At 39.9% G+C, this 21,641-nt stretch overlaps 1 protein-coding gene across 1 annotated transcript in view; it reads left to right on the top strand.

The window, feature by feature from the left end:
- Positions 1-17,138, top strand: part of TGFBR3 (transforming growth factor, beta receptor III) — a 213,384-nt gene extending 196,246 nt beyond the window's left edge. Inside the window, exons 15-17 of the mRNA XM_008581287.1 lie at positions 567-608; positions 3,019-3,126; positions 14,031-17,138. Of these exons, the coding sequence (XP_008579509.1) occupies positions 567-608; positions 3,019-3,126; positions 14,031-14,149 (269 nt within the window). The 3' untranslated portion in view covers positions 14,150-17,138. The remainder of the gene's footprint in view (positions 1-566; positions 609-3,018; positions 3,127-14,030) is intronic.
- The last annotated feature ends 4,503 nt before the right edge of the window (positions 17,139-21,641 follow it).

The raw sequence follows: 21,641 nt of genomic DNA, 5'->3' as shown, positions 1-21,641 counted from the left end.
AGGTATTGAGTCCTATTGTATGTAAATATAAAGGTACACACATACATAGACACGAATTGTCTAATTCCCTAAGTTTAGGTGTTTGCCCTCAAATTGGAGAGTTTGTACAATTGATTGTACGGGGGCAACACTGAGGGTTGCGATCCGTTGCCGGACATGGAAAAAAGACAAAAAAAAAAACCAAAAAAAAAACAAAACATGCACATTAAAGTGGAGTAATAATATGAATTCACTAGAGAAGCATAGAATTTGAAGGTATTGAGTCCTATTGTATGTAAATATAAAGGTACACACATACATAGACACGAATTGTCTAATTCCCTAAGTTTAGGTGTTTGCCCTCAAATTGGAGAGTTTGTACAATTGATTGTAACCAAGTACAGTACTTAAAATTTCTGGGTCATCCGTGTTATAATTTTGATACCTAAGAGGATCATTGACAGAGCTTTCACAAAGCAAGTATTAACAGATAGAAAAGTGGTCAGCTTGTGCTGAGATTTTGATGACCCTTTGCTTAAATCTTGGTTTCTCTATGGAATGCGTTGTGATTTATGTTTTTGTTTCAGAAAAAGGTCCAAGCGTTCAGGAACCAAATCCAATTTCTCCACGTAAGTCTTTCTGCGACTATTTCAACATAAAGCCTCCTGGGCTTTTATAAGAATGAGTTGGTTAGTGAATATTTGCCAGACTTTGAGTTTTGATAAGGAGACTTCTGCCCTCGTTCTAACTTCCCCTTTCCTCTTTTTTCTCATTCTTTTTTCCTTTCTTCTGTCCTTCCTTCACCCTTTCTTTTTCATCTCCACCTTTGCCATTTTAATATATTAATTTGTTGACCCATTGGCATATATGGCCTGAATGGGAAGGTAGTGACTTAGTTTTAGAGAGAAATGAATTATTTTCATACTTTTATCTGTTAGGATCATTAACATATAGCTTTGGGAGTGGTTTGCTTTAATTGTAATCCGCAGTATTTACCTGCTTGGAGAAGAACTTGCTGCCACCTTCAAGATACTCTCTAGTCCAAGGGGTGGAGGGACCAGCAGGGGCACATAAGAAAGAAAGAAAAAAAGTGACACCAATTACTGCAGAAGGATGAGATGGAAATTGTCTAGGCCAATTTCATCATTTTGTACGAAAGAAAACGCCAACCCGCCAACCCAGAAATATTCCAGTGACTTGCCCATGGTTCTTGGCACTGATGTGGGACTTGAATCTGGGCTTCGTGGCTGTCCACCCAGAGCTCTTCCAGATGCTGCTGCCTTGTGAGGAGAATCTGTGCTTTTTTTCCTTCTCTAGGACTCCCAGGATTAGTGTCCATGGCTGACATCATCACATACACATAACAATCCTTCTGGAGAGTTTCTTTATACAAAGCACTTCATAAACTTTTTAAAGTTGATTAGTTTAATAAGATTATGCAACAAGATCAGGAACTCAGAAAGAGAGACACATATGGACACAATCTCTCATACTTATCTAGTCTCATTTTCATAAATAACATCTCCATCTTTGGAATTTTAGAATATTTTCATCAAAAATGTAAATTATGCCCCATATTTGCATCTGTGGGTATAAAAAAAGAAAGTCATCTTTTAATATCTGTCCTACAGATTAGATTAAACTGAATAGGTTGATGTCCCATGCCTCCAGAGAGCTCTTCCCAGTTTCTGTTCTTTTTAGGGGATTCTCATCCCTTCTGCAAACTTGTTTTGTTTACCTCCTGCCTTCAGCAGGTGAAGTCGTGTTAGCCTCATTTTTCAGAAGTTAAATGGACATACCAGAGGGCACAGTGCTGAAAGAGTGGGCGCCAGAAGCTGGGAGTTTAGATCCTTCAAGACTCTTTCCACTGTGACATACTTTTCCTGAGCCCTTTGGAATCCTGGGGCTGCTTGAGGGTCACATTTATCTGCAGCTGGATCTTTTACACGGAAGTGAGTTGAAAGACAAAGAGATTTAATTTATATAGAGATCAGCTGACATTGCTTCTGACTGGAGCAGAAAGTAGAAATAGTATTGGGATAGTGGGGAGATCCTGTACCTTCAATTTCTATTTTAAAAAAAACGGAGACTTTAGAAATTTGATTCTACCAAGAACCCCTCTCTCTTGGAAACTGATTTTAACTTTTTATAAATGACTCAAAGAAGGTAGTTCTCTTAAATGAAAGGAAATGTTCTATTTCTGTGGCCTGGAATTAATTTCAAATATAAAAATCTTTGCCAAATGGAAGAACAATTGGTTCTATTTATATGTTTTGCTGACCATAAAACTGACATCACTCCCCACTGAGAAGTATTTCCGTTCCCCTCATAGAAAGATCACGGTTGGAAAAGTGTTAAAAAGTAGGTTGTTTTATTTGACACAGTACATAGTTGTTAAGATTGAGGGTTTAATGTGAGGAGAACAGTGAAATGTTATATTCCACAGGAATAGTTTGCTCTTATTCTGGGTTTTCTTTTTCTCACTCTCTTCCTGTTGTCTTTCATAGTTTTAAATATTCATAAAAATATATTTGTAAAGTATTCTAAGTGTGTTTTCTGTGCATTGTCTCCTTGTTGGAGGTGTTCAATGGATAAGAAGCAATGAGTCAGATTTTGATAATGGAAGTTCACCTTATTTTTCAAAGCATCTTAACCTGTGAATTTGCAAGCCACCTTCCATTCAAATAGCCACCTTCCATCCAGCTTCCAATCACCCATCTCCTTCTCACCCTCAGATGGAGACAATGAGACCACAGACTTAAGGTTTCACAGAGTTTACAAATCTGATTTTTTAGTTAGTTGATAGCTCAAAATAAATTGCAAATTGAGACTATCTTAGAAACCCGATAATTTCGTTTTTCCTTTGAGAAAAATATTGCAAGTTACAAAATAGTTTTTTTCTTGGAATCCTCATTGCATTCTCAGATTGTGTTAGTCAGTGCTCAGCCTTTATGACAGTGCTTGTGAAAAAAGTATAAAATTGCAATGTATAATGCAGACTAACTTAAAGTTGCATGTGTTGGTTTTCCTCCTTTATAGCAATCTTCCACGGTCTGGACACCCTAACTGTGATGGGCATTGCATTTGCAGCATTTGTGATCGGAGCACTCCTGACGGGGGCCTTGTGGTATATCTATTCTCACACAGGTTAGTGTGACTGTTGAATATTAGTTAGGACACATCCTGTATGCCTGCCACACTGTAGACACTCAGCGTTTTGTTGGATGAATGAATGGATGATATAATGAATGAAAGAGAGAGAAAGTTTATTACCGCTATTTTCACATTTACATGTTGGGCATGAATTAGGCTTTTCGAAAATATAATTTGCTTTAAAAGGTAGTAGAAAAGGAATGTTTGAACTATTTATGTTAATTGAAGTTGTCTTGGTGGTGAAGTTTAGCTTCTAATAAAGCTATCTTGTCATTAAAGTTTAAAGAAACTTAATGTAGACAAACTAGAAATATAAATCATTTTCCAAAGCTAAAGACTTCAGGATAGACATATAAATGGACAGGAAGTGAAAAAGGAAGCCGAGATCTTATTACCACATCTGCCCAGGTTTTGAGCACTGTCTACTAGAGTCCTTAATCAATGAATTAAATCAGAATTTTCTCACCTTTTCTTTAACCCATGCCGTGTTTTCTTTGATAAACATAAAACTCTTATCTTTCTATAAAGTTATTTAGATTTTCAAAACATATTTTCATAAATTGAAAATATTCTGTCTTTTTTTGCTGAGCATGGGAAATTCCCCAAATCCAAAGCTGACCTCTGGACAAAACTTTAGGAAAGTATAATAAGTGGGGCTTTGAGTCTTCAAATGATTGTCCATAATCAGCATACTTTGAGTGAAGTATGGTTCATGTGAGAGAGAGAAAATAAGATTTTTAAGTGTAATGACTCTGAATATTATATAAATATCTGTGAACCAGTTTAGGAGTATTCTTCCTCATGAACAGTTTATAAAAGGACCAGAAAGGACAGCTTTTAGCAGAACGGTATTTTGTTTAGTTAGTTAGTTGTTTTTGCCCCTGTCCAGTATGGGGCAGAATGGCATTTTAGAGTAAATAATTCTGTCACAGGAGTACTGACATGTTCAGATCTCAAACTAACAGTTTTTTCCAGCTTTTTTCAACCTCCTGTGGGACTGAGGGGGGTTCTAGGGCTGTTAGCAGCCTATGTTGTCTACTGGGAATGAACTTGAAAGTACTCCAAGAAGGTTGTGTAGCCCACAGATGCTGAGCATAGTGCCTGCTCAGCCACAGACTGGCCTTGGTCATAGAGTTGCACCCTCAGACCCTCAAAGCTAATGTTGGGCCAGGAAGCCAGATCCAGGCAGAAAATGGGGCAAACAAATGCACTTACATTTGGAATACACCCCAGCGAAATCCCCTGATAAGCTCAGACTCTTTGTCCACAAGCACACAAACCTGATAAAAAAGCAAAGCTTGGCTGTATGGCACATATGAGGGTACTTCAAAAAGTTTGTAGAAAAATAAAATTAAAAGATAACGTGAATTTTTCCACGAACTTTTTGAAGTACCCTTGTATTACAGCTCATTGAATTTGGAGGTTTATTGTCCTCTCCCCCAAACCAGAGACTTCAGGAGGGGTTTTAAAGTATTGTTAGCATAAGGCCGGCCCGGTGGCGCACTGCTACAGTGCGCCGCTTGGGAGCACAGCGGCGCTCCCGCCGAGGGTTCGGATCCCACATACAGACTGGTTCCCGCTCACTGGCTGAGTGAGGGGCGGGCGCAACACCGAGGGTTGCAATCCCGTTGCCGGTCCCGGTCTGGTATGGGCGCGACACTGAGGGTTGTGATCCGTTGCCAGTCACGAAAAAAGACAAAAAGGAAAAAAAAAAAAGTATTGTTAGCATAGAAATAGGTTTGTAAGTAGATTAACAAAAGCAGACAAAACCAACAACACTTTCGTGTTGCTTTCCAGCAAAATTAATTATGCTGATTCAGAAAGTAAAAGATTTATAGACACTGTCATTTGGGCTCAAAATCTGTTAGCATCACTTATGATACAGTTTCAAAATTACTTTTTATTAAAAGCTGAAGCCTCTGGTTCATTTTACAGACTGCTCACACGAAATACCATTTTTATACGAGCATAAAGAAAGCTCACTTCGGGACTAAATGATAGTTTCTTGTCCAGAACCTCCTCAGTTGCTTACCTGGGTCAGCTAGCAGCAAGTTTAGATTAACAGGGAAGATCATAACACAGTGGCCAGCAGGAGAGGTGGGCACACAAATACTGACCCAGTGCGTTCAGTTTCCTCAGTAATCTAAGCTGTGGAACTCAGGCCTTAGAGGAGGTACATCTGGAGCTTCAGACAGCATCTGCCTCTGTGTCAAAAACAATCCTTAATTTGGATGACTTTCCCTTTGACTGTGCTTTCCGTTCCATCCATGGCTCAGAGCACAAAACCCAGTCACGTATCTGAACTGTGGATATCTACTGACATACCTGGAATGTGTGTTAGTCTAGAAAGGCCGGGTTCCCATTTTATCATGTGACAGCTTTGGGCACAATAAGAGATACTTGCTTAAGGCTGTATTAAAACTTACATTCTCTCCTAAGATGGTACAGAGAGGAGGGGTGGTTGAGAGTGTTAATGGTGCTGGAATGGATCCATAGAATCTTCATGTTCCTGGGGAGCCCAGCTAGTTCAGCGGTCCCTAACATGAAGGTCTCAAAAGTCATATGCAAAATCTTATCTGTTGTTTTCTTGAGGAGAGGGACAAAAGCTTTTATTTTTATTTTTTGGTAAGACTTTTTAGGCTTGTCAAAGCAGTACATTGACATAGTTTAAAGGCTGAAGTAGTCCTACAAGACTTGTTATGAAAAAATCAGACCCCTACTGCCCCCACCCTCTTTTCTCACTCCCTAGAGCACCATTTTTTACTTTTGGCTGATTCTTTTGGACACTAATCCATGTCTCTAAGAAACGTGAGTATATTGCTACTTGACTTTTCAGTTTTAGACCTTTTCTGTCGACCTCCTACTATGAAAAATGAGGATTTAGCTCCCTTTCACCCCCATTCCTCAATTGTACGTTTCATTCTCTTCTTGCTCCCCTCCCCCCCACCATCCTCCTAATAGAATTATATTGAAATTTTGGGTAGATCAGTATTAACTGTTTACATTGTTATGACTACCTGAATGCTAATCACAATTTAGCCATGTAGTATGGTGTTATTATTTCTCCTGCATTTTCTGTAAAATTAGTAATAGTCTTTCCCTGCCCCTACTCATTAGCTTTGTTTTCCATATATTTATCATTAATTTAAGTGCTGACTGTCTGCTAGTTGTCTCTGTCTGCTCTTAATACATTCAGACCTATCAGGTGTTCTACTGATTCATTTTCTTTAGTAAAGCTTTCCTGGAGCCTTCTGACCTGCTCCTGTCTCAACTGGTTACCCTCCCTGTCTGGGTGCTGCTGTCTTCCTACAATCTCTGTCCCCACTACTTTTGGGGTTCCCTTTACTTCTCTTTTGAGTTCATTGTGCTGTGTCATGCATCCCATGCCTTCCTCCTTCTTTGTTTAAAAGGGTACATAGGAGGTAAATGTTTTTCACATCTTGCATGTCTGGAAATATCTGCAGTTTATAAAACACTTGGTAGATAGTTTGGCAAGATATAGAAGTTAGATTATAAAACCCTTTCCTTCAAAATTTTGTTCACATCTTGCATGTCTGGAAATATCTGCAGTTTATAAAACACTTGGTAGATAGTTTGGCAGGATATAGAAGTTAGATTATAAAACCCTTTCCTTCAAAATTTTAAAAGCCTTCTTCACTGTCTTCTAGCTCTGAGGATTGCTGTTGGGAAGTTCAAATTTATGATCCTCTTTGTATGTGACCAGGATTTTTTTTGTTTGTTTGTATTTTTGTTTTTTACTTCTGGAAGAAATTTTACAGTGATATCCCTTAATTTAGTTATGTTTCTGTACATTACGCTGGGCTCTAATGGGCCCTTTCAGTCTAGAAACTCATATCCTTCAGTGCTGAGATTTTTTAGTTATTTATTTTTCTCATTCCCATTTTCTGTGTCCTCTCTTTCTAGAAATCATTTTATTTGAAAGTTGAACCTCTTGAGTGGCTCTATCATTTTTCTTTCTATTCTGGCTTTTCATCTTTTTTGCTTTCTTTATTTTCTGGGAGATTTCCCCATCTTTATCTTTCAGTTACCTATTGAGTTTTTAACACTGCCTTCAAATTCTTAAATTCCAAGAACTTTTCTTCCTATAATTTTTTTTTCTTTTCTTTTTTAAAAAAAATTTTGTTCTTGACTGGTGGGTGCAGTATCTTTTCTATCTGAGAATATTACTATAGCATGATTTGAGAAAGGGAGAGTTCTGAGCTTGTGGGTGGGACAGATTGATCTTGAACATCCTCCGGGTGATCTTACTGGACTATTTTATTGATAAAACTGATATCACATCCTTGGATCTTTCCTCCTTAGCTCATCAGATTTCTCCATAAAACAGGTTTTCCTGTTTCCTACCTGGAAAGTGTAGGTCTGGCTGTTATAAGACCTTTTTAAGGGTCACTGATTAAGATAAACTGACATGGCAACAAATTATATTTGGCAAATGTACATCGGAAAGCAAATATTCAGACTTCCTGGGCAGGGCAGAGTACTGGCACTTGTCCTGCATGTGAATAGTCAAGTACATGTCAGATTCTGGAGCAGACAGAATTGTTCACTGTGGCCAGACGAGGCAAGGCCATCTTGCTTTAGCTGTTGTCACCTGAGCAGATGAAGCTCAGGTGACCCCAAAACATGTAGAGGTTCACTTAATCCCCCTTTTTGATTGTGGTTCTCTTGCCCTCAACTGTGCCTGCTGTGGGTCATTCCTGGAACCCTTGGTTTCACCCTCTTTAGACAGAAAACTTCCTGTCTTCCTCCTGTATGTTGAAAAGCAGAGTCCCAGCCTAGTGGAGGGAAGGAGATGATTTAGAGAAATCTTACTGCTTCTTACACAGAAGTTTACCCCACTGCTTACAGCCCTGTGTTCACCCTCTCTTCCAGAGGTTCCTGATGCTACCATATCCTGAGTTTTTGAAGGGCCTGTGGCATAAATTGGTTGCTTCTCAGCTTTCCCACTGTTGGTTTGTTTCTCTTGAGTCTGCTGAGTCAGTTACCATTCATCCATTCCCTCCCCATCTTCAGATATCTTACTGCTGTGGTCTTCACTTGTGATCTTTGCTCTTGTGGGTTTATGCCCTTTAAAAGTCCATTTACTGTCATTCTGGTGAGATTTGGGGAGAAAATGCAAGTCAGTGCATGTCTTTAAAGCACTATCTTTATGCAAAGTCTTGTCCTTGCTTTTTTTTTTTTTATCAGTTTCTTAAAGGAGGCCCTTGGAAAATTACTGGTCTGCTTCAGCATATCCTTTTTACCCAGGGGAAAACAGGCCGAGAGCACTGATGTGACTAGCTCAAAGGTACATGTGCTGTTACAGTCAGGACTCGACCCCTGCTTTCTTGATTCAGAGTCCAGTCTTCCTAGTCTGTTATTACAAATTCAAAGGATATTTAGCTATAATACTTTAATCTTCCTTTGGCTTATCAGACAATAAACTTGCTGATTAACACGTATTTTGGTTCTTTTTACTTGCTTAGTATATGCTCAATTTTGTTTGGTTTGTTCACTCATTTATTCATTCTTTCACTCACTCAGTGAATATTTTTTGAGCTTTTGTTAAATGCCAAGCACTGTTCTTGACACTGGTAAAATAGAAACAGACAACACGAAGTCCTTACTGTCACGGAGCATACATATGCTAGGAGGAGGACAATAGTCAGACAAACTGCCAGTAAACAGATTGGTTCAGGCAGAAACCCAGCCACTGGCACATTTGCCCACCCTTAGGAAAGCAGCAAGTTAGTGAATTTTGTGAGAAAGATGGAGAACTGGTGAGATAAGTCTCACTGGAGAGGGAAGAAGTGTTGTTTTCATTTTAAGAATTAAGTTTCCTGTAAAACTCTTCAAGTAACTGAGGGGAGGCTGAGAAGAAGGGGGAAAGAGATGAGAGGCCAGATGCTATGGAAAGGACAGAAACGCCGACGGACCCTAGGAAAGCTGAAGGCATTTATCCTAACCCTTTGTATTTCACTATTTTACAAAATAATGATTTGAACATTTGAGTGAAAAGAGAGTGGATCCTGCCTTCTTCACAGTCACATCGGGTTCCCCTCTGTTCCAGCTGCAGCTTGCTGATGCCCTCCTGCCTTAGTCATACCTTAGCCGATCTTCTTGCTGTTCTCTTTCTGCGTGGGCTAGGCCTGGGAACTTGCAGAAACCTCAGACCTCTAAAAACATGGATGCCTCCAGAAGTGTTCCTAATTAAAAGCTCTTACCTGAGTCAGGTGGACTTTTGGGTCCAGGGTTGACTTCTGTTTTAAGAGCATACGGTGTGTTCAGCCAAGAATTGTTGAATAGAAATGTGAGGCATCAGGGACAGGCACACCTGATTCAAAACCTTGGCATTTCATTTTGATCTGTGAAAGTGTTCCTTTTATGCTTAGATTTTTTTTTCCTCCTTACACATGTGAGCAGCCTTAAATATCTTACATTTTTACAGGACTTTGGAATTCAAAATGATTTTCTATATATTTCTTGTTTAGCACTCTCAGCCCTAATAACCCTGTGAAGTAGGGAACGTTTCTGTGTTTCCTAAAGGGGAGCACAGTTAATATACCTGGCTCAGGTAACAAGACTAGCAGTTGAACAAGCTAGAGCTTCAAGTCCAGTTTCTGACTCTAGCCCACACCTAGGGGCTGTAGAGACACGTGAAGGACGGCCTTCCTCTTCCACCCCGTCTTCCCTTTCCCTCCTCCTTCTCTTCTTCTTAATTATTATCAGACTTTGAGTGCACCCTGTTCAGGGGCCACAAAGGCAATTTGAGGTAAAATACCCACGGAAAACCAAGGTGCAAGTGCAAACAGGTTGGCCATACCGTGGGAATATAGAAAGAAAGTAGTAGTCAGGGCATTTGGAAAGACTTTAATTCCTTTTTCTTTTTTTTTTAACAGTTGGATAAAACCAAGGTGCAAGTGCAAACAGGTTGGCCATACCGTGGGAATATAGAAAGAAAGTAGTAGGCAGGGCATTTGGAAAGACTTTAATTCCTTTTTCTTTTTTTTTTAACAGTTGGATAACTTATTGTTGTTGTTCTTTATTGAATATATGCCCAGTATTACCATGTGTTCAATTACAATTTAATCTTTCCTTGGAACATTGCTCCTTATTGCCATAATTTACGACAACATCTAACCCACACTTCCTGGGGAGTTTTACCTGCAAAAGAAAGGTCTTTTAGCTTGAAGAGTGGGGGAGGAACAATATTTGAAAATGGTAAAAGAGATCAAAGACTTCTCTAAACTATAGGCCGTCTAGTTCACTGTTCTTATAGGAGTGAACTTGTGAATTAATTATAATTAGGATATCAAGAAACTGAGACCTTAATGAGTACAAAAATTGCAACCAACGCACAGGCCTAGAGGAAAATATGTTTTCTTTCCAGCATCAAGGAATATTAAGTCTAAATCACCCCCAGGCATATGGTTTTCAATCCTATGCTTAAATATCTCCTGAGATAGAGATTCCATAAATTCCCTCTATAACTAACCAATCCTCATAATCAGCAAGTTCTGTTCTATCTGACCTAAATCCTTATCCCTGCCAGTTAAACTCATTTCCTCATGTTCTGCCCTCAAGAGAGATAAAGAACAGCTGTCTGCTCATCTTTGTAATAATCCTCATGGGCAGTATTTGCAAATAGTATTTGCAAACAGTCTCCTTTGGGCTAAATAATTCCTCTCACTTTCCTTTTAAACCCTTCTGTTGTTGTTTCCCCATGGAGCCTTTCCATGTTATTCGCATCTTTCTTAGTCCTTCCCCAGGACCTGCCATGGTGAAAGACTTGGAGATAAGAATCCAGTTGTAAAGTAGACTGCAGAAGAGGTGGCAGGAAATCAGATCTGGACAACTCCATGCTAAACCAAAGAAATAAAACATTCTCCCATAAGAAATATGCTTTTCTGTTTCTTAAAGCATCTCTGGCAATTTCTAGGCTCAGCTGCAGCTAATATGTGAGATGGGTGGAATCAGTCCTTCATGTCCTTACCTCAACACAACGTCCTCCAGGGTATTCCAGACACCAGATTCCTCTTCCCCCTCCTCTCTGTCCCCCTCCCCACAAAATCTCTCTTCTTTTAGGGTGGTTTGAGATTTTAGGAGCAAAACATGAAGACAACACATTCCCTCTGATGGCCAAGTTTGCTATTTGTGAACCTTCCTTGAACTCCTTCCTTGAACTGGTCCTAGTCTGCTTAGCCAGGAGGCCCTTCCTGCCCATCTCCTCCAGTCATGGCCTGGTTGTATTTGTCACACAAGGTGTATTTTAGAGAAAGTTGGTCTTCAAGAAGTCAAGAGGTCACTGTAATGGAGACCAAAAAGTCAAACAACCCATCTCAGAAAACCCAGGGAACTATGTTGGCTTTTTAAGCAGAAGCATCTGCACATTAAACTTTCTTCTTCATGGTGAATTTTTCTGTAGTACTGCTGCCATCTGACAATGAAAAACCTTTTCCTTAATTTTATCCAAAAGTAAGTTAAAAAAAAAAAAACTCAGTTATATTGAGAAGTCTTATATCTTACACGTGGAAATAGCCACAGAGGTGGAAGGGATAGTTTAAAAAAGGGATTTTCAACATTTCCAAGCAGATTCTCAGACAAAGATTCTCCCTGGCACATTATTGGATCGAAGTCAATATAGAGTATTAGGTTAACTTAACTCTTACACCTTGTGAAATGCATCCTGCAATCTTGAGTGCAGGGGGCTTCTTTGTTTTCTTTTGTTTGGAATTTTATTTTAAACAGTGTTTTGCATTACCAGGATAAGAGTTTCCAAAACTCTGGAAGTTGAAAGACCTTTTAAATGAGCACTGATTAAAATAAACTGACATGGCAACAAATTATATTTGGCAAATAGACATTGGAAAGCAAATATTCAGACTTCCTGAGCAGGGCAGAGTACTGGCACTTGTCCTGAATGTGAATCGTCAAGCACATGTCAGATTCCGGAGGAGACCAACTTTTTCACTGTTGCCAGATGAGACAAGGCCATCTTGCTTTAGCTGCTGTCAGCTAAGCAGATGAAGCCCAGGTGACCCAAGAAAGGGAGCGGGAGGTTGACTTACCTCCTGCTTTTCTGATATATCTTTTATTTAAATGGGAAAAGACATTTTAAAAATGTGGTTCACGTCTAGCCACATAGTTTTTTCTAATTGATAACATGAGGATCCAGCTGGGTGTGGATCAACATGTGGGTTGTAAGGGGCTGCATTCTTAAAACATATCTACAGTTGTTCAGGCCTCTGGAGTGTTTTGGTTTGGGTTTTGGGGTTTTTTGTTTGTTTTTTGTTTTTGCACATCAGAATAATTAAGAGATTTGATTCTCTTCTAGAAATAAAGCTCCCACTCTGGAGCAAGTGAATTTTTGGCAGAAAGTTACTGCTATTAAAGCAAACTGCCCACCCTTAGTTACATATACACATGAAGGGTAGGGGGCAATGCTGCGGAGGGTCCAAAATATAGATTTCTAGAAAAAAGAGTAAACATACAGTGCTTCTCTCCTTCTGAGGAATATTGACCCCTGCCCCCTCTTCATCCCACCAATCCCAGAGGAAAAGATAATTAGAGGAAACACAAGGGCCATGTATACGATAAGCACATACATGCTCTGAGGGTGATGCAAAAGTGTGTGTAGCTTTGTGGTTTGTAAAATGGGTGACAGCGAAAGCTGTAACCAGCCCCAGGGGCACGAGCCAGTTCTATGTTTTGTAGAACTGATTTTTTGGCAGAAGCTTTTGAGGGGCCCCATAAGGGGAATGGAGGTAACAGGCTCGATTGCTGTGCTTAGAGGGCAGAGCTTTTGCTCGTGTGTTTTGTTCTAATGAAGCGGCAGGGAGAGTTGCTTATCTCTGGCTGATAGATGTGTATTTCTGCATGACAGGAAAGAGAAGGCTCATTCGTAAACAGACCTGGCCCTCTGGGGCTTCCCACATTGGAGGGGGGAGACTGCTTACCAGAAGTTTATGAAATTTATGCTCTGACTTTTCAAAGAAAATGCAGTGTTTTTCATCAGAGAGTCCCGATCACTTTTCCCTTCCTAGAGCCATTTTTTGAGGGTTGCACTGAAGAGAAGACTAAGTCTAGGGCCTTTTGCACTGTTAAATGCAAACCATGTGTGTGACCCAAGGCTTCCTCCCCCTCCAAAGCACTGCACATTTGGCATGGAGAATGGTTTTAGCTAAAATGCAGTGGGATGTGTAATGAAAAGTAGGATGCTCAGTGTTAGGGGACACTCATGCTGCACTCCACGCTGAATCTCAGTGTGGAAGGGGGGTGTTCGTTGGCAACCACAGTCCCCATGTGCAAACAGCTGAACCTCTTTCCTAGAGGGTTTCTCTGATAGTAGCCTTTCTTTTCACCCCCATTTCTCAGGTAGACTGTGTGCTCTACTGTAGCTAGGGCAAAATCTACACTTCACCACCCTAGTTTTCAACAAGTGCATTCAGAAAAAGTCCCCCAAATTGCCATGGTCTTCTTATTACAGTTTAAAGGTCTTAGCCTCCAAACCTTAAAATATCTTTATGAGAGAAAAGGACAGTGTTTCTTGAATACAGGTGCTCACACAGTCCAGATGAGGGTGGTTTCTTCAAAGGTTGCAGGCCCTGAAGTCCAGAGGATCTGTCATCAACTGTTAGAGGTCTTAGCCACTATAACCGCCTGTCAGTTAGCTGGAGAGCTGTCCTCTTTTCCTTGTACATGAGGCTTTAAAAACAATAACAAACAGAATCACTTTTTGGTGGAAGGTCTTGCAGCCATCCAGGACCTGGGTTTGTTGCTTCTGCCCACAGTTGAGAAAAATGGGATAAAATGGGAAAAGCAGGAACGGGGATTTTTTTCTCAGAAATGCACATACATGACATGCATCTGTTTTCTCCCCTTTTCTTTATTCACTACAGGGGAGACAGCAAGAAGGCAGCAAGTACCCACCTCGCCACCGGCCTCAGAAAACAGCAGTGCAGCCCACAGCATCGGCAGCACGCAGAGCACGCCCTGCTCCAGCAGCAGCACAGCCTAGCCCGGCCTGACAGCTGAGCTGCCCCCCAGGGTCCCTTGTAAAGAGAGAGTGAATTTCAGTGTAAAGATCACCTGTCGTATTCACCCCCCCCCCAAGGGCTAGTGTAAATGTGACCCCTGGACTTCGGTAACACACTAGAATTCATGTGAGAAAGCTAAGATGGTGGCCTTCTCCACCAGTCCCTCACAGGCCTGGGGGGTTTTTAATGTGAAACACATGCCAGTTTTTAAAATGCTGCTTTGTCCAGGTGAGAACATCCATAATCTGGGGCCCTGAGTTTTGCCTAGTCTCGAGGAATTGGTAAAAGAATAATAGCCAGATAGTAGAACAGCGAGGCAATGTGGCCAAAGATTCTTTTAAATCCAAACCAAGATGTAAAACTTGCCTCAAGGCTTTCTAAGTGGTTCTCCTTGTCTAATTTGCACCTTTGTCTGGATGCACACTTCTGAGCTTGCGGTCATGCCCTGTGGGTCTGATATGTCTGCTTGATAGGGCAGCACCCTTGGGGACTGCATCCTGATACCTGTCAAGGCAACATTCCTTTCTTGTGCCCTGGGCCAAAACCAATGCTGATTACTGTGTCAGCTTTCTGTTCCTCCCCACACTTGCACATGCTGACTGCAAAATGTCTTAATGCAAATTTTGTATTTCTTACAGGCATATAGAAATTGAAAATGGCCAGAATCTGGAATTGCAGATTTGTGCCCATTTCTGACATTTTGTTCTGATAAATTAATGTGTAAATTGGGGCAAAGTTCAGTTAGTTGTAAAGTTGAGGAGGAATCTGTAGTGATAGGTGTGTGTGTACGCAAACACAAGTATATATAATACGTCATCTGGCACATTCATTTTCTTGGTGGGAAAAGAGAAAATTCATTCCCCTTTTGATAATGTCCTATGCTTTCATAGTTGCAACTTATTATTAAGTATATTTGGTAGGAGGAGTGTTTCCACTCAAACATGTCAGCCTTTTTAGTAGGCCCTTTTGTAAAAACCAAACTTGTGTGAGATGCAAATGTATGGCGGATCCTGTGGATTCCAGTTGGTTATCTGCAGGGTCGCCAGTTCTGCCAAGACAGTGCTGAGATATGGAAAAGGGCACTCATTTTGATCACTTTAATTCTCTTGCCTTAAAAAATCCCAAATTCAAAAAGGATTTGAGGTGAATTTCATTAAACAGAATAATATGATGCCACTTTGCAGCTAAAGTAAGCTCAGTGATGCCTCTATGTTAAGAAAAGAATGCCAGAGGAAAATTTCCATGCCAAATCATTTATTGCTGAAGATAGCTTCATTGCAAATTAAATAGTATTCTTTTTCCAGAATTTTTCCTCTGATGACTTAGAAGTACATAAATAGAAGAAGTTAGATACTACTCCAAAATATTCATAAGCAAATCTCACTGCCCTTAAAATAAGGAAGTTGTGCCTGGTTCTCTGTGAATAGAACCTTAGGTAGGAAATATTGATAAAACTCAAAACCTTAGGGCAGTGTCTGCATGGCAAGCCAGTAGGTGAAGGCGGACAATCATTATCACCCAATTATTGAGTAATAATCTGATTGATTTGATAGATGCAGACACTCAATTGGGATAATTTAAACTAAAACAGATTATGTTAGAGCTCATATTTCCAGGCTATCTATGTTGATGTATTGAAAAGTTTTCAGATTTCCACATATGAATGAAGATGCAAGATTAGAGAATTTTTTTCCTTAATTTTTTTAACATAAGGGTATCAGAGTGGAGGACCTAGATTACGCTACCTGTGTTTGAAAATAATGCGCTTTGCCTAACCTTCAGCAGAATGTATTGTTTTAGCATATTCTATGTATAAAAAGTTTAAAGATGTCTTCAAAGAAGACTAGAGTCTTTAAGTCACTTATAGCTATATTTTACTACAAAAATTTGTGTATAAAGATATATTTAAGTGTTTTAGATAAATTTAAGTTACTCCATATGAAATGTTTAATTTCAGTTACTGTGAATTCTTTTGATCAGTTCTTTGCTTTTTAAAAAATCCTTTCCATCTTGTTAAAAAGAAAATTAGCTATTAGGAGGTATTAAAAGATTCATTTCTTAGATGGACAGGGTTTAAACCTGTAATATATTTAAATGTATATTTTTAAGAGAGATGCTACATTGCCAATGATTTTTATAAATAACTTAAAATTAACTTACAAATTTATAGATACAAACCAAAAGATTTTTAAAAGAGAGAGAGAGAAGAAAAAAATTACCTTTTATTTTCTTTGGGTTTCATTGTCAGAAGTATTATTCAGATCAGGAAATCCATGTTGATGAAACCTGATTGGAGAGTGAATGTCATTCAGTATTTCTGAAATGTTTCTAAAAAATGAACATTAAAAAAATAGGGTGTTTTCTCCCTACCCTCTTGTTACAGCATTTTTGGATTGCTTCCTACTTCACAGTTGTAATACAAAGTATAAGTTCTACTTTTTTTTTTAACATGTTCTCCAAGTTTCTTTAGAATGGTTGTTATATTCCAGTTAAACTCTTCTATCTGCAAAGTCTTCTGTTATTTCTATAGGCTACACCCTTAATTCACAGAGGCTGTTTTGTTTGTTTGATGCTAAAGCTATTGTTGAAATGCTCTAAACTCCAAGGCAGATTGTGTAATATCCTATAGCTTTTCGCCATGTGGTGTTTACCAAGCTGTATTTTAAAAAGTCAGATTTCTTCTGTCTAAGCTGTTTCTATAGCATTTTCTAAACAAAATGTTGTCTCTTCCTTGTCTCATAATGCAGTGTAAATCCATTTCCTGTGTGCGTTCTTAGCAGGCATGAGTGTGAGTGTGTGGGTTGTGCCTGCGCGTGCAGGTCTTTTTGTACTGTAACTACCTCATGGTCTGAATGATGATTGTACTGCTGGTTGTGTTAACAGCACATTTTGTTGGGTAAGTCGTATAAGCGATTTTTTTCCTGTTTGTTTTATCTGGGGGTTGTTCATGAAACTGACAGATGTTTTTCTCTCATGGTCTGAATGATGATTGTACTGCTGGTTGTGTTAACAGCACATTTTGTTGGGTAAGTTGTATAAGCGATTTTTTTCCTGTTTGTTTTATCTGGGGGTTGTTCATGAAACTGACAGATGTTTTTCTAAAAAGGACTATTATCAGTTTCCAAATACAATACTTCTCTCTTCTGGTTTTTCCTGAATGAGCCTGATTTTGTTGCTGTTTTTCATCAGCTATGAGGGTAAAAAGAGTACCCTTGAAATCCCTGTGGCAAGTTTGAGCACCCCCGTTGTATTCTTTTCTGTGTTCAGTGTGTCAGCAATTTTGTGAATATGCTTAGATGTATCGTTTTGATAACCACAGTTTTAAGTCCTTTATCTGTGCATAATAAAAAGATATATATCGATGATTAATACATGTCTTGTTTGGTTATCACTAAATTCTGCCCTCAGGCTGATATAACTTTTCTCACTGTGACTTTCTTAAGTGTATTGTCTGCTCCAACTGTGTGTGAGGGTGAGGGAGGGGAAAGGCGAAGAGACTCACTAGAGCAGAGGGAAGGGTGGATAGACCAGGGGGATGGTGCAGCAGGAGCTGTCACTCTCCTTGAAAAACATGGCAGGAGACACGGAATGCCCTGGAATCCACTCCTGGGCCTTCTGTCAATCTCTTAGAGTCAAGGAAAGAAAAATAACATGTATTTAGGATCTACTGTTTTCATCCCCTTCAAATACCCCAGTGCTGCTTCCATCATTCCGTGTCTCAACACAGTACTATCCTCTTCCTGTTGCCTAAGCCAGAAACCTGGGAATGTAACTGGAGCCTCTTTGGCTCCCCCACCCCCAAATTATTAAGTCCAAGTGTTATTCTACCTTAAGTATCTCTTTCTCCAAACCACTGACTCCTGCTACATTATCCACTGCCCAAGAGCCATTATCTCGAGCCGAGTTCCTGCAACAGCTGCCTAACTAGTATGCCGACTTCCCATCTTGCTCCCTCCAATCCTTTCTCCACCATGCAGCCAAAGTAATCCTGAAAAGACTCAAGTCACGTTACTTCCCAACTTGAAGCCTTTAAGTAATTCCTCCATTTGCCTTTAGGGTAAAGCTCAAAGACCCAAATTATAATGTTGAATATGCTTGTACAAAGCACATTCCCAGATCCCTCTCTCTTCTCCTCTTGAGAATTAGTGACTTAGATGGTGTGGTATCAAGGCCAGCAGCCCACCTCTCACACCATACACAGGTAAGGTGCCCACAATGCAGGAGCAGTGTAACAACGGGCGTAAGCTGCATGTCGCTCAAGCAAGGTTGGAGACCTCGTTACAGATAAGGGTTCAGCCATTTTCAAGTACCAACATTGCCCCTTGGAGCCAGCTCTTCTCAGAGGACACCAGGGAGAAATTGGCAGGTTAACTAATTTTTCTGCCACTAAACTCCTTGTATCTACTGGAGCAGAAACCTGGGTGGTCCATAAATGGGCTTCAGAAAATCTACCAACTGCTTAAAATTGTATGTAAGATTTTGTGTGGATGTGTCTGGGCTGGTGTTGAGAGAGTCCATCACTTTTTTGTAGTGACATCCTCTAATTAAAAAAATTTTTTTTTCTTTTGAGGCTGGCTTGTATGTGGATCCGAACCCTTGACCTTGGTGTTATCAACACCGCACTCTACCGAGTAAGCTAACTGGCCAGCCAAAAAGTTTTTTTCTTGCTCACACAATCTGTATGTATAAAATGAATGTAAACAATACAGACATACTTAGCAGGGAAAAAGGCTCCATAAACCTCCCACTTAGATATAAGAATGCTGATTTAGTGTATATGTTTCCAGACATTTCCTTATGTTCAAAGCAACATGTACATGTCCTATAATAAAGATCAGATTTCAATACTTGTGACTTGCTTTTTTTCACATGGCATATCTATCAGGCCTCCAAAGATCATCACATTCTTACTATGCTTAACTTGCCAAAGTTATTGTAGAAGGTGAAATAAAACAAAGGTATTTGTTAATCCTATCCTTCCCCTCCAATTACTTGCCAGAAGAACTGGTCTTAGCCTTTTTTCAAACATATTCATAAATAAAGGGGCTTTTGTTTTGTTTACTAAAAATGGGATCACAATATACATACTCTAAAACTTGCCTTTTTCACATAATGTGAGCCTCCCTCTAGGTTAGTAGATACAGAACAAATTCATGCTTTCAGATGGCTATGTAATAATACTTCATAGAGTAAATTCAGTCAATTTACCAGTAATGGACATTTAGAAGTGTTATTTTCAGGTTTTTCCCAAGATACTCTGCTGCATTTAATAACCTTATATGTCCTTCCATTCTAGTGCTTTAAAGCAAAAAAAAAAGTGAATCACAAGGAGAAACTGACAATTTCATCATTACAGCAGGAGACTTTAACATCGCTCAAATTGATAAATCAAAAAGATGTTGATATGGAAGATTTATTTCAACAATGCAATTAAACTTGATCTAATGGGCATACATAGAATTCTGTGCCCCAAATTTGAGAATTTTGTACATATAAAATATTTATAAAAATTGATCACTACTAAAATTATAATGGAATTCTCAGCAAATATCACAGAAATTAATCATACTGATTTAACTGTGCAAGCAGATTAGAAATGAACACAAAAAGGGTAATTCTTTTTTTTTTTTTTTTCCTTTTTGTCTTTTTTCGTGACCAGCAACGGATCGCAACCCTCAGTGTTGTGCCCGTACCGGACCGGGACCGGCAACGGGATCGCAACCCTCGGTGTTGCTCCCACCCCTCGCTCAGCCAGTGAGCGGGAACCGGTCTGTATGTGGGATCCGAACCCTCGGCGGGAGCGCCACTGCGCTCCCCAGCGGCGCACTGTAGCAGTGCGCCACCGGGCCAGCCCAAAAAGGGTAATTCTTTTTTTTTTTTTTCCTTTTTGTCTTTTTTCGTGACCAGCAACGGATCGCAACCCTCAGTGTTGTGCCCGTACCGGACCGGGACCGGCAACGGGATCGCAACCCTCGGTGTTGCTCCCACCCCTCGCTCAGCCAGTGAGCGGGAACCGGTCTGTATGTGGGATCCGAACCCTCGGCGGGAGCGCCACTGCGCTCCCAAGCGGCGCACTGTAGCAGTGCGCCACCGGGCCAGCCCAAAAAGGGTAATTCTTAAATACTCTATACATTTAGAAATTTTGAAACACTTCTAAATAATTCATGGCTCAGAGAAGAACTCATGAAGGAAATTAGAAGATATATATAGATGTGAAGAATAATGAAAATACTTCATTCAAACATGTAGCTAGAGCAGGGAAAAGATAGCCTCTTCAATAAGTGGTGCTGGGAAACTGGACATCCATGTGTAGAAGAATGAAACTAGACCAATACCTCTCACCATCTATCAAAATCAACTCAAAATGGATTAAAGACTATAAGACCCGAAACTGTAAAACTCCTAAAAGAAAACAGGGGGAACACTTCAGGAAGTAGGATTGGGCAAAGAGTTTATGAATAAGACCCCAAAAGCACAGGCAACAACAGAAAAAAATAAACAAATGAGATTATATCAAACTAAAAAGCTTCTGCACAGCAAAGGAAATAATCAACAGAGTGAAAAGACAACCTACAGAGTGGGAGAAAATATTTACAAACTATACGTCCAATAAGGGATTAATATCAAGAATATACGAAGGACTCAACAGTGAAAAAATAACTGACCTAATTAAAAAATGGGCAAAAGAGCTGAATAGACATTTCTCCAAAGAAGATATGCAAATGGGCAGCAGGCATATGGGAAAATGCTCAACATCACTAAGCACCAGGGAAATGCAAATCAAAGCCACATTGAGATATCATCTGATCCCAGTTGGACTGGCCATTATCAAAAAGACAGAGAATAACAACTGCTGGTGAGGATGTGGAGAAAGGGGAGCCCTCTTACGCTGTTGGTGGGACTGTAAATTAGTGCAGCCATTATGGAAAACACCATGGAGTTTTCTCAAACAACTACAGATAGAACTGCCATACAATCGAGCAATCCCATTGCTGGCTATATACCCAAAGGAATGGAAATCATCATGTCGAAGGGATTCCTGCACTCCCACAGTTATCACAGCTGTATTCACAATAGCTCAGATATGGAACCAACCTAAATATCCACAAGTGGATGACTGGATGAGGAAAATGTGGTATATAGTCACAATGGAATACTACTCAGCCATAAAAAAAGAATGAAATTCTGCCATTCAAAGCAACATGGATGAGCTTGGAGAAAATTATGTTATGTGAAATAATCCAGGCACTGAAAGAGAAATACTGCATGTTCTCACTCATAAGTGAGAGTTAAAAAACAAACAAATAAAAAGAAAGGAAGATACAACAATCACAATAATATGTTGAGCTTTCAAAAGGAGAGAACAGAGGGCCGGCCCGGTGGCACACTGGAGAGTGCGCTGCTTGGGAGCACGGCGGCGCTCCCACCGAGGGTTCGGATCTCATGTGGAGACTGGTTCCCGCTCACTGGCTG

The sequence above is a fragment of the Galeopterus variegatus genome, unplaced genomic scaffold (assembly GCF_000696425.1).
Source record: "Galeopterus variegatus unplaced genomic scaffold, G_variegatus-3.0.2 Scaffold2316, whole genome shotgun sequence".
NCBI lineage: Eukaryota > Metazoa > Chordata > Mammalia > Dermoptera > Cynocephalidae > Galeopterus > Galeopterus variegatus.
Note: the sequence above shows the minus strand (reverse complement) of the source record. Positions and strands in the feature narration are given on the sequence as shown.